Source organism: Carettochelys insculpta, chromosome 25 (assembly GCF_033958435.1).
Source record: "Carettochelys insculpta isolate YL-2023 chromosome 25, ASM3395843v1, whole genome shotgun sequence".
Lineage (NCBI taxonomy): Eukaryota > Metazoa > Chordata > Testudines > Carettochelyidae > Carettochelys > Carettochelys insculpta.
In genome coordinates, this window is record NC_134161.1 from 11,744,784 (window position 1) to 11,762,798 (window position 18,015).

At 56.5% G+C, this 18,015-nt stretch overlaps 1 protein-coding gene across 6 annotated transcripts in view; it reads left to right on the top strand.

Annotated features, from left to right (window-relative positions):
* OPCML (opioid binding protein/cell adhesion molecule like) overlaps positions 1-18,015 on the top strand; it is a 335,293-nt gene that overhangs the window by 305,782 nt on the left and 11,496 nt on the right. For 3 of the 6 annotated variants that reach the window (XM_074976808.1, XM_074976806.1, XM_074976809.1), the window contains one exon: positions 239-390. In XM_074976808.1, coding sequence (XP_074832909.1) covers positions 239-390 — 152 coding nt within the window. Of the gene's footprint in view, positions 1-238; positions 391-2,226; positions 3,267-18,015 lie in introns of those variants that run through there. The other 3 variants (XM_074976807.1, XM_074976804.1, XM_074976803.1) reach the window with 2 other exon arrangements.

The window sequence follows — 18,015 nt, forward strand, 5'->3', positions numbered from 1 at the left end:
AACCCTCAGTGAGGACTTGGTTTGGCGGGTTCCTTTGTCTGGAAGCATCTTCTCAGTGGCCTAGCAGAAATGATCCTGGAACGGAGAACCTTTGGGAGGAGGAGCTGTTGACAACTAGCTGGGACATCCTGAGGGCTTTTCCCATGAACATTAGAGACTGGTGGTGGGGCTGGGTGGGGAAGGGAACTGACCTATCCTGTCACTGGGAGACCAGCCCGTTGTTTTTCTCACCCCGCAGGTTAGCCAACGGGCTGGACGGGGTGAGAATTGAGAACAAAGGTCGAATGTCCACGCTGACCTTCTTCAACGTCTCAGAGAAAGACTATGGCAACTACACCTGCGTGGCCACCAACAAGCTGGGGAACAGCAATGCCAGTATAATCCTCTACGGTAGGTATGAGGGGCTCCATCGGTGGTGCCACTCTCTGGCCGGCGCCAGTGAAGGGAACTGGATAGGGTAGTATCCAATTCCCTGCCAAGTGGGTGCCCTGCCTCCAGGGTTTTAGGGGTGTATGCCTGTGCTGGGACCTCTAGGGGACAGAGGCTGTGGAGCTCGCCTAGGAAAGACGTATGGCAGAACAAGAGCAGGCAGGTTACGGCAGCAGCGTGCCCACCCTCCTCTTCCTCCTCCTGCCCAAGCTGCAAAGAAAGGAGGCTTTTATAGCCAGCCCGTTTAGTCACCGACACGCACAGACGGCGGCCGTTAGAGGTTTTCTTTTTCTGTCAGCTAGACGTCACCTCACCTAGGAGTGTGCTTCACTCCCGTCCCGCCCCCAGTCTGTCCTCAACACGCTGGACGAGCAGGGATGAATCCCCCCACCCTTGCCCAGGGCAGGCACGGTCACCTGCAGGTTGCACAGAGGCACACACAGTGAGCGACGTTCCCCCTCATCTGCTCCATGCGCGGAATGCATTTTGTGTGCCCTGAGGCCCGTGCAGATGTGCACTGCCAACAGAAACACAAAGTCTGGCTGCAGGAGCTCTGCTCGTCAGCTGGACGGCATTGGAATCGCTCCTGAGGGGCAACGTACATGCACCACGCTTACAGGGAATGTTGGCCATGAGCTGGCTGGAGTGGGGCTGAGCTGGGGTTAGGTAAGCCGGGCTCTCAGTTCCTTTCTTGTCCCACTAGACTACACTGCTTAGGGAGAGAAATCCTGGCCCCAGCCTGTAAAGGGCAGCACATACTACTGTGGCTGTGTGATCATCTCTGGCTCAGTGCCACGGCTCACTAACCCACTTCCATCTTCCTGTCCATGCCTCCACAATGCCACCTGTGCTATCACAGTCCCTGTCAGTGTTTTGTCCAGGCACAGAGACATTGCTCTTTCAGGCTCACCCTTTCAAACCTAGGCTGCAGTCTGCAAAAAACAGTCCTATAGAGCAGAGGGGCTTGTGTTTATTGTCTCCAAGTCCCTACCAGGTCACTGGCTGCTGAAGCATCCTCTGCTTATGTCTCAGCCCAGTCACTATGATCCTATGCACTTTGCTGATGTTTGTGCTGATGCCCAGGACAGAACAGGACATAGCTTGCTCTGCAGTAGACACTGATCACTGGGGACATCTGTACCCATGGAGCCTCCCAGGATAACTAGTCTCAAAGAGCTCTTCCTCTGAAATAAGACTGCCTTGTTCCTGTGTAATTTAATCCATTTTCAAATTGTTCAAGGCTTCCTTCTTCTGAAACAAGAGTTGTCCACACAGCACATTTATTTTGGAACAGCAGCTGCTCTCCTGAAATAAATTTGTGAGCATCCACACAGCAAAACCACGATTTCGAAATAATTTTGAAATCGCGGATGGCTTGTTTTGCATTCTGTAAAGCTCATTTTACGAGGTACAGTGCCTAGTCTCAAATAGATATATTGGAAGAGGGGTTCTTTCAAAATAAGCCACAGTGTTTCCCGGGGCTTTAATTCGAAACAGGTGCTATTGTGTGTGGACGCTCTATTTCAAAATAGCTGAGAGCTATTTCAATATGCTTTGTGAGTAGACAGCTGTTTAGAAACAAGCAACTCTGGAAGATCTCTTCTGGAATAGCTTATTCTGAAGTAATGCTGCTGTGTAGACAGAGCCTCACTCCTCTGTGTAACCATGTCAGTGTCATGCATGTTATCATCACTGTGTATTCACGTTTCTAATGATCATTCCTCCATCAACTGTCTGCAGATATAAACTGTGCATTTCTGTTCTCTCTATGTCTGTCTCCATTGTGCTCTGTTTTAGAAATAAGTGAACCCACAGCCCCAGCAGGTTGGTACAGCATGTTCCTTCCTTCATTTGCTTGCATCACCCCGACGCCTTTGCCTCATAGACATACTACGAAGGAGGAGAGGATGCTAGATCAGCCCAAACAGGCATAGATTGCAGGCCAGCGATCTGTTCTAAGGAAGGAAAGAACTGACTGAGCGTAGATTTTTCTTCGAAGCAAGAAAGAGCTGGATTGTACAAATACGAAGCCTTCCTTGCAGACATCCACCGGGCAGTGTATTCCACTTTCACAGAGGCAGGGACCACGTTGCTGTGCTGTTATTTTGGTGAATTTGTCAGCCATGGTAGAAGGAGCCTCTAGTTGTTTTGCATACAGGAAGCAGAGTCAGTCAAACAGGGGACATGACATTCATTTGCATAATCAAGGGGTTTGGAAAAATTACTTGCAATGAGCCCCAGGGGTTTGCGAAGTTCACAAGCTCCAGCAGGGAGAGGCTGCAGAGTTTATCTGATGGACACATGGTCCATTTCAGATCTCTGAGTGGGTGCAAATCCCCTGGTACCCATACGGCTGCATCATTTACACCAGAGCTGACACATATTTGCTTTCTGCCATTAAATAACTAAAACCCCTCCAGGCAACCACACAGCAGAACCAATCTGAGGGTGCATCTGCTGTAAGCTGGCAGAGGAGTTTGTCTAAAAGGTGACCTGCCCCAGAAAACAAAGACTCTGTGTGTGTGCGTGCGCGCGCCCTTTTTTGATTACTTTATGATGTATTTAAAAGGCAGCTGAGTTTTAGGGACAAGGGACAAAGAAGTGGCTGTGTTTCGCTACAAGAAATTGAGGTCTTGGTTGCCCTGGAAGGCTCCCTGGCCAATCAAGAACTTAGGAAGATTTTTCACATCCCCAATACGGGCAAACCAAAACCTGCTTAATGACGCCCCCAGTGCTCTGCCAGGTAGAAAAGAGGTTGGTTCCACTGATTCGTTCTCAACCAAAGGTGCAAAACGTCTTTGTTTTGGAAGTTAACGTCCTTGTACTCAAAGGGAATGGTTATAAGCAATGCTGTGTATTATTAAAGAATATGTTTTGCAATCAACCATCGTCTAGCTACAGTTCCATTGTCATTTTGAACGACCTCATTTGGTTGGACACAATTTTACCCCCAGTGCTAGATGTTAATGCAACTATTTCTGTGCAGTATGGCATACTTCCCACAGCCATTCGCCTTCATGTCTACCTCCCAGCATAAGACTTCGGACCATCGTGCTGTGCAGCAGGCAACAACGCCCATTTCAGCAATGAAGGCTGAAATTACACAGCATGCATTGAGCTGTAGCTATTGCTCCATAGCATGGGCGGGGGGGGGGGGGCGTGTATTGCTAATTCATTTAGCACCAATGGCATGGGGGGGGGGGCGAGGGCAGTCAGAGCTCCATATTGCCAAAGCACTGAAAAAACAAGGGCTTGGGGAGCAGGGCTGTTGGGGTGACAACTCACACTGCATTTAAAATTAGGGCGGGTGTTGGGGAGGGGAGTGTACTCCCACTGCATGGAGAGTGGGGCAGGTGGCTCTGCTGCCATAACATAGGACAGCCGGGGGCGAGGGGGCGGGGAGGTAACGGAGAGTGGCGGGAGCGTGTCAGGGGCATGGTGGGGGGGTGAACTGCCAATGCAGCAAGCAATAGGGGAGTGGCGAGGACGTGTACTGCCAATGCAGCAAACGGACGGGGGAGTGGCGGGGCGTGTCGGTGGTGTGTACCGCCAATACAGCAAACAGAAGGGGGGTGGCGGGGGTCGTGTACCGCCAATGCAGCAAACAGAAGGGGGCGTGGCAGGGGCGTTTACTGCCAAGGCAGCAAACAGAAGGGGGAGTGGCGGGGGGCGTGTCCTTCCAAGGCAGCAAACAGAAGGGAGAGTGGTGGGGAAGTGTAAGGGGCATGTCCTTCCAATGCAGCAAAAAGAAGGGGGAGTGGCGGGGGCGTGGTGGGGGAGCGTGTACTGCCAATGCAGCAAACAGAAGGGGGAGTGGCGGGGGCATGTCAGGGTCGTGGCGGGGGTGTGTACTGTCAAAGCAGCAAACAGAAGGGGGAGTGGCGGGGGAATGTCGGGGGCATGTATCGCCAATGCAGCAAACAGTAGGGGAGTGGCAGGGGCGTGGCAGGGATGTGGTGGGGGCGTGTATGGCCAATGCAGCAAACAGAAGAGAGCGTGGTGGGGGGTGTGGGGGGGCATGCCAGGAGCGTGGTGGGGGCGTGAACTGCCAAGGCAGCAAACAGAAGGGGGAGTGGTGGGGGGGTGTGTCGGGGCGTAGCCTTCCAAGGCAGCAAACAGAAGGGGCACTGGCGGGGGGGCGTATCCTTCCAAGGCAGCAAACAGAAGGGGGCGTATCAGGGGGCCTGGCGGAGGCTCTGTGACCTGTTTGAACTCTCCAACCTCCATTTGAAACCCGGTGAACTTTCAGCGACCCCATAATTGGCTTCTGTGCCCTCATTTGACCCCGTTCTGGCTGAATCCTGCCCCTTTCCCTTCGAGTGAGGCCCAAACTGACTTGCTGTGTGACCCCGTTTGAACTCTCTGGCCTCCATTTGAACCCCCGGTGAACTTTCAATGACCCCATAATTGTTCTCTGTGCCCTCATTTGACCCCGTTCTGGCTGAATCCTGCCCCTTTCCCTTCGAGTGAGGCCCAAACAGACTTGCTGTGTGACCCCGCCCCCCCCCCGTGTGAACTCTCTGGCCTCACTTTGAACTCCAGTAAACTTTCAATGACCCCATAATTAGTCCTTGTGTCCTCATTTGACCCAATTCTCCCTCAATCCTGCCCCTTTCCCTTCGAGTGAGGCCCAAACTGACTTGCGCTGTGTGCTCTGTCACCTCGTTTGAACTCTCCGGCCTCAATTTCAACCCCAGGGAACTTTCAGCAACCCCGTAATTGGTCTCTGTGTCCACCTTTGACCCAATTCTCCCTCAATCCTGCCCCTTTCCCTAACAGCGAGCCCCTGTCGGACTTGCTCGCTGCTCCCTCTGATCTCGTTTGACCTCTCTGGCCTCAGTTCCAACCCCGGTGAACTTTCAGTAACCCCCCTAATTGGTCTTTGCCTCCTCTTTTGACCCCATTCTGGCTGAATCCTTCTCATTTTCCTAACAGTGAGGCCCTGGCAGGCTCGCTCCCTGCGCTCTCTCACCTCGGCTGACCTCGCCGGCCTCAAATTGAACCCCCGTGCACGTTCTGTGGCCCGCCCCAACCCCCCAATTGGTCTCTATGTCCTCAGTTGACCCCTCGTGTATCATTTGAGCCGTCCATATCCCCACCAGACTCTCAGCCCTGCGCTCAGTGCAACAGGACTGGTGAGTGGCACGGGAGCAGAGGAGTGGGACTGCTTTGAGAGGCAAGGAGGAGGAGAGAGCAAGTCGGTAAGCCCGGCCTTGCCGCTCACCCTCAGCGTCTTAAGCACGGGCAAAGCACAGGGCCGCGCCCTGCACCAGCTTGGCTCAGAGTCCTTCGTGGACTCCATTCCGACCCCCTTTCTCCTTGTCTTTCTGAGCCCCTCTTTCAGCATTGTCCTTGGGCACCTCCGCTGGCAGCCCCTTCCCCAGGCTGGCCGGCTGGCTACCTGCCTCCCTCTTGTGTGACGAAACGCTGCCTGGGGTTTCTTACGCACCCACTGCTTTCAGCAGAGGCCCGTGGTTCTCACGTCAGGAGAAGGGGGTAACTCTCCGGTCCTTGCGTCCCTCGGGAGGGACCCAACCACCGAGTGAAAAGCGCCCGAGGAGCCCGCTACCACCTCTCCCTCGGCTGATTCGCGGCAGGGGCATCTCACAGGTCCCTCGGAGGCTGACACTAAACCGCCTCGGTAGGCGGCTCACTCGCCTGCGGGATTCCTAGGCAGAGAGCCCACGCAGAGGTGGGGACCCGTCAAGAGAAGAGGCCGGTTCAGCCGCCTTTCCCTGAGCTCCAGAGCAGGGATTTGACTGGCTCTGTGCGATCGCAAAGGCCTTAGCCCTGATTCTGAAGTGACGGCCAGCCCAGGGAGGCTCAGCGCCAGTCAACCACCAACGGTCACTGGGTCACTGTCCCCCAGCCCCCCCCCCACCGAGCCTCGAGTAGTTCAGTGGTTTGGCCAGATGCTTGGCAGGTGGCTGCCGCGAGTTCGATTCCTTCCTCCTCTACTTCAGGCGAGCGCCAGCGCGGCCCTTTCCCTGCGGCGAAAGGCACATAGGGCTTTGGATGGTGGGGGCTTCTCGGGAGCTCAAGAAGCTGCTGCGCTCACTCGCTTTTTGCTGCCCAAGCAGCCCCCTGGAGTTGAGTTGTGGGAGTGGGTGAGAGCTGACGGTTCAAAACCCCTTGCCGGGGTGGGATCTGAGCCCTTCTGGCCTGTCTCTCAGGTGAACGGCCGAAACGCGGGGCGTGGAGGCAGCCCTGGGGGGCTGCGCGCCGTCTGTTTTCGCTGTTGCCGGAGAACCACTTTCCCTTCCCGTGGGCTCCCCAACTAAGTCCAGGCTGGTTGAGTGGCTCAAGCGCTGCCTTGTGTCCTAGAAGTCAAGGGTTCAAATCCCCTTTTTTCTCAAAGCGGAGGGACTTGATCCTGGGTCACTTCTCTCCTGACTGGATGCCCCAAGGGCTGGGTGGCAGGGAAAGTCAGAGGCAGAGACTCCTTCTGTCCAAGAGGAGCCGCTTTCAGCAAGTACAAAGGGAGAAGTGGGCGGGTCGGTGTGCGTGACTGCTGCTTTGGGGCTGTGGCTCTGGCTTATGGCCTGGAGCCAGTGGGCTGCTGGTTCAAGTCTCCTCTCTGCTCGGTGAGTGTCAAGCGGCGCTCTGTTTTCTCAGCGCTCAAGGGCTCCACTTTCAGGACATATTAACTGGAGCAGAGGCTGCCCTCAGTGCCCTGTGTGGAGTAGGGGCTGAGGGTCTTTCCTAAGGATCTGAGGGCCCCTGGTTCAAGTCCCTGCTCTGCCTGCTGGGTGCCCCTGACGGGCGGAAACCAGCCCTGCGTTGCTGAGGGCTTGGCTGTTCACAAGGCCTCTTGCTGCTTTTTCGTAAAGAAGTTTTGCTGCGGAGCAGTAAAAGCCCCTCTCTCTAGTCCACCGTGGTTGGGATACAAGCCCAGGCTGCAGCCTACCCCAGGCCACTCCCCTGCTCTTTTGAGGGGTGTGAACTGGGGTGGCCACCTCCTGGGAGAGAGTCTGGGGAGCGATCCTTGTCCAAGCCCCCTCCCTTTCCCAAGAAGACAAAGGCCTCTGGGGAAAGAGAGGGGGCTCAGACAAGGATGGCCCCCCACAAAGGACAGTCGCCTAGGAGGCAGGGGATCCTAGTGCAAGCCCCGGCGCTGAACAGGCAGCTGGGGGGCTTGAACCAGGATCTCCCACAACCCAGGCGAGTACCCGAACCACTGGACTAGAGAGTGGAGCTAGCCAGGAGGCCAGCCCCAGGCGTATTTATCGCCAGTCGAACAGCTTCCACGGGTAAAAGACACTGGCAACGCAGCCGCGACTACAAAGGAAGGAACATTCAAAGCAGCGTCTCTCTCCCGTAGAAAGGGCATAGCCTGACGACTGGCCAACCTCAGAGCACGTGCCGGGAGCCTGACCCAACTCACGCGGCCTTCCCTTGAGACAGGGGTGAGCCAAAATGCAACCCCTCCTTTTCAAGGAAGAGACAGGATTAGAACCCCTGACTCCTGAGAGACGGGGCAAGCACACAAGCCACTCGACTAACCTCAACCTGGCAGGCAAGCTGACGTGGCCCGCCAGTGACACCGAAAACAGCGGGCCCACACCCGCCTTGGGCTGAAGAATTAGACCCAGACGTGTGGCCAAGCCCGCGCCCCACAGAAGAAGGAAGGCCTCCTTGTTTGCCCAAACCATAGCTAATTAACAGGGAACAGACTTGCTCCCTGCTGTCTGGCCTCGAATTGAACCCCTGGGAACTTTCAGTGACCCCAGAGTTGGTCTCTGTCTCCTCTTTTCACCCCATTCTGGTTGAAGCCTCCTACTCTTTTCACTAGACGCGAGGCCCTACAAGACTTGCTCCTTGCTTTCTCGCACCATATTTGAACTCTCTGGCCACCTATGGAACGCCTATGAACTTTCAGTGACCCCCTAATCGGTCACCGTCTCCTCATTTTCCCCTCTCCATTCCAACTGATCACAATTTGTCGCTCTCCAAAAGTCCAGAAACCTTGTTCTCTGGCACATCGCGCGAACACTCTGGCCTCACACGGAACCCCTGGGCAGTTTCAGTGACCCCCCATAATTGGTCGCTATGTCCTCATTTGCCCCAATTCTCCCTCAGTCCTACACCTTTCCCTTAGAGTGAGGCCCTAACTGACTTGCTCTCTGTGCCCGCTTTTGAACTCTCTGGCCTCAATTTCAACCCCAGGGAACTTTCAGCGACCCCCACAATTGGGCTCTGTGTCCTCATTTGACCCATTTCTCCCTCAAGCCTGCCCCTTTCCCTTCGCGTGAGGCCCAAACTGACTTCCTCTGTGTGCTCCGTGACCCCGTTTGAACTCTCCGGCCTCCATTTGAACCCCGGTGAACTTTCAGCGACCCCCCACAATTGGGCTCTGTGTCCTCATTTGACCCATTTCTCCCTCAAGCCTGCCCCTTTCCCTTCGCGTGAGGCCCAAACTGACTTCCTCTGTGTGCTCCGTGACCCCGTTTGAACTCTCCGGCCTCCATTTGAACCCCGGTGAATTTTCAGCGACCCCCATAATTGGGCTCTGTGCCCTCATTTCACCCCGTTCTGGCTGAATCCTGCCCCTTTCCCTTCAAGTGAGGCCCAAACTGACTTGCTGTGTGACCCCGTTTGAACTCTCCGGCCTCCATTTGAACCCCGGTGAACTTTCAGCGACCCCATAATTGTTCTCTGTGCCCTCATTTGACCACGTTCTGGCTGAATCCTGCCCCTTTCCCTTCGAGTGAGGCCCAAACTGACTTGCTGTGTGACCCCGTTTGAACTCTCTGGCCTCCATTTGAACCCCGGTGAACTTTCAGCGACCCCATAATTGTTCTCTGTGTCCTCATTTGACCCCGTTCTGGCTGAATCCTGCCCCTTTCCCTTCGAGTGAGGCCCAAACTGACTTGCTGTGTGACCCCGTTTGAACTCTCCGGCCTCCATTTGAACCCCGGTGAACTTTCAATGACCCCATAATTGTTCTCTGTGCCCTCATTTGACCCCGTTCTGGCTGAATCCTGCCCCTTTCCCTTCGAGTGAGGCCCAAACTGACTTGCTGTGTGACCCCGTTTGAACTCTCTGGCCTCCATTTGAACCCCGGTGAACTTTCAATGACCCCATAATTGTTCTCTGTGCCCTCATTTGACCCCGTTCTGGCTGAATCCTGCCCCTTTCCCTTCGAGTGAGGCCCAAACTGACTTGCTGTGTGACCCCGTTTGAACTCTCTGGCCTCCATTTGAACCCCGGTGAACTTTCAATGACCCCATAATTGTTCTCTGTGCCCTCATTTGACCCCGTTCTGGCTGAATCCTGCCCCTTTCCCTTCGAGTGAGGCCCAAACTGACTTGCTGTGTGACCCGCCCCCCCCCCCCCCCCCGTGTGAACTCTCTGGCCTCACTTTGAACTCCAGTAAACTTTCAATGACCCCATAATTAGTCCTTGTGTCCTCATTTGACCCAATTCTCCCTCAAGCCTGCCCCTTTCCCTTCGCGTGAGGCCCAAACTGACTTGCGCTGTGTGCTCTGTCACCTCGTTTGAACTCTCCGGCCTCAATTTCAACCCCAGGGAACTTTCAGCAACCCCGTAATTGGTCTCTGTGTCCACCTTTGACCCAATTCTCCCTCAATCCTGCCCCTTTCCCTAACAGCGAGCCCCTGTCGGACTTGCTCGCTGCTCCCTCTGATCTCGTTTGACCTCTCTGGCCTCAGTTCCAACCCCGGTGAACTTTCAGTAACCCCCCTAATTGGTCTTTGCCTCCTCTTTTGACCCCATTCTGGCTGAATCCTTCTCATTTTCCTAACAGTGAGGCCCTGGCAGGCTCGCTCCCTGCGCTCTCTCACCTCGGCTGACCTCGCCGGCCTCAAATTGAACCCCCGTGCACGTTCTGTGGCCCGCCCCAACCCCCCAATTGGTCTCTATGTCCTCAGTTGACCCCTCGTGTATCATTTGAGCCGTCCATATCCCCACCAGACTCTCAGCCCTGCGCTCAGTGCAACAGGACTGGTGAGTGGCACGGGAGCAGAGGAGTGGGACTGCTTTGAGAGGCAAGGAGGAGGAGAGAGCAAGTCGGTAAGCCCGGCCTTGCCGCTCACCCTCAGCGTCTTAAGCACGGGCAAAGCACAGGGCCGCGCCCTGCACCAGCTTGGCTCAGAGTCCTTCGTGGACTCCATTCCGACCCCCTTTCTCCTTGTCTTTCTGAGCCCCTCTTTCAGCATTGTCCTTGGGCACCTCCGCTGGCAGCCCCTTCCCCAGGCTGGCCGGCTGGCTACCTGCCTCCCTCTTGTGTGACGAAACGCTGCCTGGGGTTTCTTACGCACCCACTGCTTTCAGCAGAGGCCCGTGGTTCTCGCGTCAGGAGAAGGGGGTAACTCTCCGGTCCTTGCGTCCCTCGGGAGGGACCCAACCACCGAGTGAAAAGCGCCCGAGGAGCCCGCTACCACCTCTCCCTCGGCTGATTCGCGGCAGGGGCATCTCACAGGTCCCTCGGAGGCTGACACTAAACCGCCTCGGTAGGCGGCTCACTCGCCTGCGGGATTCCGAGGCAGAGAGCCCACGCAGAGGTGGGGACCCGTCAAGAGAAGAGGCCGGTTCAGCCGCCTTTCCCTGAGCTCCAGAGCAGAGATTTGACTGGCTCTGTGCGATCGCAAAGGCCTTAGCCCTGATTCTGAAGTGACGGCCAGCCCAGGGAGGCTCAGCGCCAGTCAACAACCAACGGTCACTGGGTCACTGTCCCCCAGCCCCCGCCCCACCGAGCCTCGAGTAGTTCAGTGGTTTGGCCAGATGCTTGGCAGGTGGCCGCCGCGAGTTCGATTCCTTCCTCCTCTACTTCAGGCGAGCGCCAGCGTGGCCCTTTCCCTGCGGCGAAAGGCACGTAGGGCTTTGGATGGTGGGGGCTTCTCGGGAGCTCAAGAAGCTGCTGCGCTCACTCGCTTTTTGCTGCCCAAGCAGCCCCCTGGAGTTGAGTTGTGGGAGTGGGTGAGAGCTGAGGGTTCAAAACCCCTTGCCGGGGTGGGATCTGAGCCCTTCTGGCCTGTCTCTCAGGTGAACGGCCGAAACGCGGGGCGTGGAGGCAGCCCTGGGGGGCTGCGCGCCGTCTGTTTTCGCTGTTGCCGGAGAACCACTTTCCCTTCCCGTGGGCTCCCCAACTAAGTCCAGGCTGGTTGAGTGGCTCAAGCGCTGCCTTGTGTCCTAGAAGTCAAGGGTTCAAATCCCCTTTTTTCTCAAAGCGGAGGGACTTGATCCTGGGTCACTTCTCTCTTGACTGGATGCCCCAAGGGCTGGGTGGCAGGGAAAGTCAGAGGCAGAGACTCCTTCTGTCCAAGAGGAGCCGCTTTCAGCAAGTACAAAGGGAGAAGTGGGCGGGTCGGTGTGCGTGACTGCTGCTTTGGGGCTGTGGCTCTGGCTTATGGCCTGGAGCCAGTGGGCTGCTGGTTCAAGTCTCCTCTCTGCTCGGTGAGTGTCAAGCGGCGCTCTGTTTTCTCAGCGCTCAAGGGCTCCACTTTCAGGACATATTAACTGGAGCAGAGGCTGCCCTCAGTGCCCTGTGTGGAGTAGGGGCTGAGGGTCTTTCCTAAGGATCTGAGGGCCCCTGGTTCAAGTCCCTGCTCTGCCTGCTGGGTGCCCCTGATGGGCGGAAACCAGCCCTGCGTTGCTGAGGGCTTGGCTGTTCACAAGGCCTCTTGCTGCTTTTTCGTAAAGAAGTTTTGCTGCGGAGCAGTAAAAGCCCCTCTCTCTAGTCCACCGTGGTTGGGATACAAGCCCAGGCTGCAGCCTACCCCAGGCCACTCCCCTGCTCTTTTGAGGGGTGTGAACTGGGGTGGCCACCTCCTGGGAGAGAGTCTGGGGAGCGATCCTTGTCCAAGCCCCCTCCCTTTCCCAAGAAGACAAAGGCCTCTGGGGAAAGAGAGGGGGCTCAGACAAGGATGGCCCCCCACAAAGGACAGTCGCCTAGGAGGCAGGGGATCCTAGTGCAAGCCCCGGCGCTGAACAGGCAGCTGGGGGGCTTGAACCAGGATCTCCCACAACCCAGGCGAGTACCCGAACCACTGGACTAGAGAGTGGAGCTAGCCAGGAGGCCAGCCCCAGGCGTATTTATCGCCAGTCGAACAGCTTCCACGGGTAAAAGACACTGGCAACGCAGCCGCGACTACAAAGGAAGGAACATTCAAAGCAGCGTCTCTCTCCCGTAGAAAGGGCATAGCCTGACGACTGGCCAACCTCAGAGCACGTGCCGGGAGCCTGACCCAACTCACGCGGCCTTCCCTTGAGACAGGGGTGAGCCAAAATGCAACCCCTCCTTTTCAAGGAAGAGACAGGATTAGAACCCCTGACTCCTGAGAGACGGGGCAAGCACACAAGCCACTCGACTAACCTCAACCTGGCAGGCAAGCTGACGTGGCCCGCCAGTGACACCGAAAACAGCGGGCCCACACCCGCCTTGGGCTGAAGAATTAGACCCAGACGTGTGGCCAAGCCCGCGCCCCACAGAAGAAGGAAGGCCTCCTTGTTTGCCCAAACCATAGCTAATTAACAGGGAACAGACTTGCTCCCTGCTGTCTGGCCTCGAATTGAACCCCTGGGAACTTTCAGTGACCCCAGAGTTGGTCTCTGTCTCCTCTTTTCACCCCATTCTGGTTGAAGCCTCCTACTCTTTTCACTAGACGCGAGGCCCTACAAGACTTGCTCCTTGCTTTCTCGCACCATATTTGAACTCTCTGGCCACCTATGGAACGCCTATGAACTTTCAGTGACCCCCTAATCGGTCACCGTCTCCTCATTTCCCCCTCTCCATTCCAACTGATCACAATTTGTCGCTCTCCAAAAGTCCAGAAACCTTGTTCTCTGGCACATCGCGCGAACACTCTGGCCTCACACGAAACCCCTGGGCAGTTTCAGTGACCCCCCATAATTGGTCGCTATGTCCTCATTTGCCCCAATTCTCCCTCAGTCCTACACCTTTCCCTTAGAGTGAGGCCCTAACTGACTTGCTCTCTGTGCCCGCTTTTGAACTCTCTGGCCTCAATTTCAACCCCAGGGAACTTTCAGCGACCCCCATAATTGGGCTCTGTGCCCTCATTTCACCCCGTTCTGGCTGAATCCTGCCCCTTTCCCTTCGAGTGAGGCCCAAACTGACTTGCTGTGTGACCCCGTTTGAACTCTCCGGCCTCCATTTGAACCCCGGTGAACTTTCAGCGACCCCATAATTGTTCTCTGTGCCCTCATTTGACCCCGTTCTGGCTGAATCCTGCCCCTTTCCCTTCGAGTGAGGCCCAAACTGACTTGCTGTGTGACCCCGTTTGAACTCTCTGGCCTCCATTTGAACCCCGGTGAACTTTCAATGACCCCATAATTGTTCTCTGTGTCCTCATTTGACCCCGTTCTGGCTGAATCCTGCCCCTTTCCCTTCGAGTGAGGCCCAAACTGACTTGCTGTGTGACCCCGTTTGAACTCTCCGGCCTCCATTTGAACCCCGGTGAACTTTCAATGACCCCATAATTGTTCTCTGTGCCCTCATTTGACCCCGTTCTGGCTGAATCCTGCCCCTTTCCCTTCGAGTGAGGCCCAAACTGACTTGCTGTGTGACCCCGTTTGAACTCTCTGGCCTCCATTTGAACCCCGGTGAACTTTCAATGACCCCATAATTGTTCTCTGTGCCCTCATTTGACCCCGTTCTGGCTGAATCCTGCCCCTTTCCCTTCGAGTGAGGCCCAAACTGACTTGCTGTGTGACCCCGTTTGAACTCTCTGGCCTCCATTTGAACCCCGGTGAACTTTCAATGACCCCATAATTGTTCTCTGTGCCCTCATTTGACCCCGTTCTGGCTGAATCCTGCCCCTTTCCCTTCGAGTGAGGCCCAAACTGACTTGCTGTGTGACCCGCCCCCCCCCCCCCCCCGTGTGAACTCTCTGGCCTCACTTTGAACTCCAGTAAACTTTCAATGACCCCATAATTAGTCCTTGTGTCCTCATTTGACCCAATTCTCCCTCAAGCCTGCCCCTTTCCCTTCGCGTGAGGCCCAAACTGACTTGCGCTGTGTGCTCTGTCACCTCGTTTGAACTCTCCGGCCTCAATTTCAACCCCAGGGAACTTTCAGCAACCCCGTAATTGGTCTCTGTGTCCACCTTTGACCCAATTCTCCCTCAATCCTGCCCCTTTCCCTAACAGCGAGCCCCTGTCGGACTTGCTCGCTGCTCCCTCTGATCTCGTTTGACCTCTCTGGCCTCAGTTCCAACCCCGGTGAACTTTCAGTAACCCCCCTAATTGGTCTTTGCCTCCTCTTTTGACCCCATTCTGGCTGAATCCTTCTCATTTTCCTAACAGTGAGGCCCTGGCAGGCTCGCTCCCTGCGCTCTCTCTCACCTCGGCTGACCTCGCCGGCCTCAAATTGAACCCCCGTGCACGTTCTGTGGCCCGCCCCAACCCCCCAATTGGTCTCTATGTCCTCAGTTGACCCCTCGTGTATCATTTGAGCCGTCCATATCCCCACCAGACTCTCAGCCCTGCGCTCAGTGCAACAGGACTGGTGAGTGGCACGGGAGCAGAGGAGTGGGACTGCTTTGAGAGGCAAGGAGGAGGAGAGAGCAAGTCGGTAAGCCCGGCCTTGCCGCTCACCCTCAGCGTCTTAAGCACGGGCAAAGCACAGGGCCGCGCCCTGCACCAGCTTGGCTCAGAGTCCTTCGTGGACTCCATTCCGACCCCCTTTCTCCTTGTCTTTCTGAGCCCCTCTTTCAGCATTGTCCTTGGGCACCTCCGCTGGCAGCCCCTTCCCCAGGCTGGCCGGCTGGCTACCTGCCTCCCTCTTGTGTGACGAAACGCTGCCTGGGGTTTCTTACGCACCCACTGCTTTCAGCAGAGGCCCGTGGTTCTCGCGTCAGGAGAAGGGGGTAACTCTCCGGTCCTTGCGTCCCTCGGGAGGGACCCAACCACCGAGTGAAAAGCGCCCGAGGAGCCCGCTACCACCTCTCCCTCGGCTGATTCGCGGCAGGGGCATCTCACAGGTCCCTCGGAGGCTGACACTAAACCGCCTCGGTAGGCGGCTCACTCGCCTGCGGGATTCCGAGGCAGAGAGCCCACGCAGAGGTGGGGACCCGTCAAGAGAAGAGGCCGGTTCAGCCGCCTTTCCCTGAGCTCCAGAGCAGAGATTTGACTGGCTCTGTGCGATCGCAAAGGCCTTAGCCCTGATTCTGAAGTGACGGCCAGCCCAGGGAGGCTCAGCGCCAGTCAACAACCAACGGTCACTGGGTCACTGTCCCCCAGCCCCCGCCCCACCGAGCCTCGAGTAGTTCAGTGGTTTGGCCAGATGCTTGGCAGGTGGCCGCCGCGAGTTCGATTCCTTCCTCCTCTACTTCAGGCGAGCGCCAGCGTGGCCCTTTCCCTGCGGCGAAAGGCACGTAGGGCTTTGGATGGTGGGGGCTTCTCGGGAGCTCAAGAAGCTGCTGCGCTCACTCGCTTTTTGCTGCCCAAGCAGCCCCCTGGAGTTGAGTTGTGGGAGTGGGTGAGAGCTGAGGGTTCAAAACCCCTTGCCGGGGTGGGATCTGAGCCCTTCTGGCCTGTCTCTCAGGTGAACGGCCGAAACGCGGGGCGTGGAGGCAGCCCTGGGGGGCTGCGCGCCGTCTGTTTTCGCTGTTGCCGGAGAACCACTTTCCCTTCCCGTGGGCTCCCCAACTAAGTCCAGGCTGGTTGAGTGGCTCAAGCGCTGCCTTGTGTCCTAGAAGTCAAGGGTTCAAATCCCCTTTTTTCTCAAAGCGGAGGGACTTGATCCTGGGTCACTTCTCTCTTGACTGGATGCCCCAAGGGCTGGGTGGCAGGGAAAGTCAGAGGCAGAGACTCCTTCTGTCCAAGAGGAGCCGCTTTCAGCAAGTACAAAGGGAGAAGTGGGCGGGTCGGTGTGCGTGACTGCTGCTTTGGGGCTGTGGCTCTGGCTTATGGCCTGGAGCCAGTGGGCTGCTGGTTCAAGTCTCCTCTCTGCTCGGTGAGTGTCAAGCGGCGCTCTGTTTTCTCAGCGCTCAAGGGCTCCACTTTCAGGACATATTAACTGGAGCAGAGGCTGCCCTCAGTGCCCTGTGTGGAGTAGGGGCTGAGGGTCTTTCCTAAGGATCTGAGGGCCCCTGGTTCAAGTCCCTGCTCTGCCTGCTGGGTGCCCCTGATGGGCGGAAACCAGCCCTGCGTTGCTGAGGGCTTGGCTGTTCACAAGGCCTCTTGCTGCTTTTTCGTAAAGAAGTTTTGCTGCGGAGCAGTAAAAGCCCCTCTCTCTAGTCCACCGTGGTTGGGATACAAGCCCAGGCTGCAGCCTACCCCAGGCCACTCCCCTGCTCTTTTGAGGGGTGTGAACTGGGGTGGCCACCTCCTGGGAGAGAGTCTGGGGAGCGATCCTTGTCCAAGCCCCCTCCCTTTCCCAAGAAGACAAAGGCCTCTGGGGAAAGAGAGGGGGCTCAGACAAGGATGGCCCCCCACAAAGGACAGTCGCCTAGGAGGCAGGGGATCCTAGTGCAAGCCCCGGCGCTGAACAGGCAGCTGGGGGGCTTGAACCAGGATCTCCCACAACCCAGGCGAGTACCCGAACCACTGGACTAGAGAGTGGAGCTAGCCAGGAGGCCAGCCCCAGGCGTATTTATCGCCAGTCGAACAGCTTCCACGGGTAAAAGACACTGGCAACGCAGCCGCGACTACAAAGGAAGGAACATTCAAAGCAGCGTCTCTCTCCCGTAGAAAGGGCATAGCCTGACGACTGGCCAACCTCAGAGCACGTGCCGGGAGCCTGACCCAACTCACGCGGCCTTCCCTTGAGACAGGGGTGAGCCAAAATGCAACCCCTCCTTTTCGAGGAAGAGACAGGATTAGAACCCCTGACTCCTGAGAGACGGGGCAAGCACACAAGCCACTCGACTAACCTCAACCTGGCAGGCAAGCTGACGTGGCCCGCCAGTGACACCGAAAACAGCGGGCCCACACCCGCCTTGGGCTGAAGAATTAGACCCAGACGTGTGGCCAAGCCCGCGCCCCACAGAAGAAGGAAGGCCTCCTTGTTTGCCCAAACCATAGCTAATTAACAGGGAACAGACTTGCTCCCTGCTGTCTGGCCTCGAATTGAACCCCTGGGAACTTTCAGTGACCCCAGAGTTGGTCTCTGTCTCCTCTTTTCACCCCATTCTGGTTGAAGCCTCCTACTCTTTTCACTAGACGCGAGGCCCTACAAGACTTGCTCCTTGCTTTCTCGCACCATATTTGAACTCTCTGGCCACCTATGGAACGCCTATGAACTTTCAGTGACCCCCTAATCGGTCACCGTCTCCTCATTTCCCCCTCTCCATTCCAACTGATCACAATTTGTCGCTCTCCAAAAGTCCAGAAACCTTGTTCTCTGGCACATCGCGCGAACACTCTGGCCTCACACGAAACCCCTGGGCAGTTTCAGTGACCCCCCATAATTGGTCGCTATGTCCTCATTTGCCCCAATTCTCCCTCAGTCCTACACCTTTCCCTTAGAGTGAGGCCCTAACTGACTTGCTCTCTGTGCCCGCTTTTGAACTCTCTGGCCTCAATTTCAACCCCAGGGAACTTTCAGCGACCCCCACAATTGGGCTCTGTGTCCTCATTTGACCCATTTCTCCCTCAAGCCTGCCC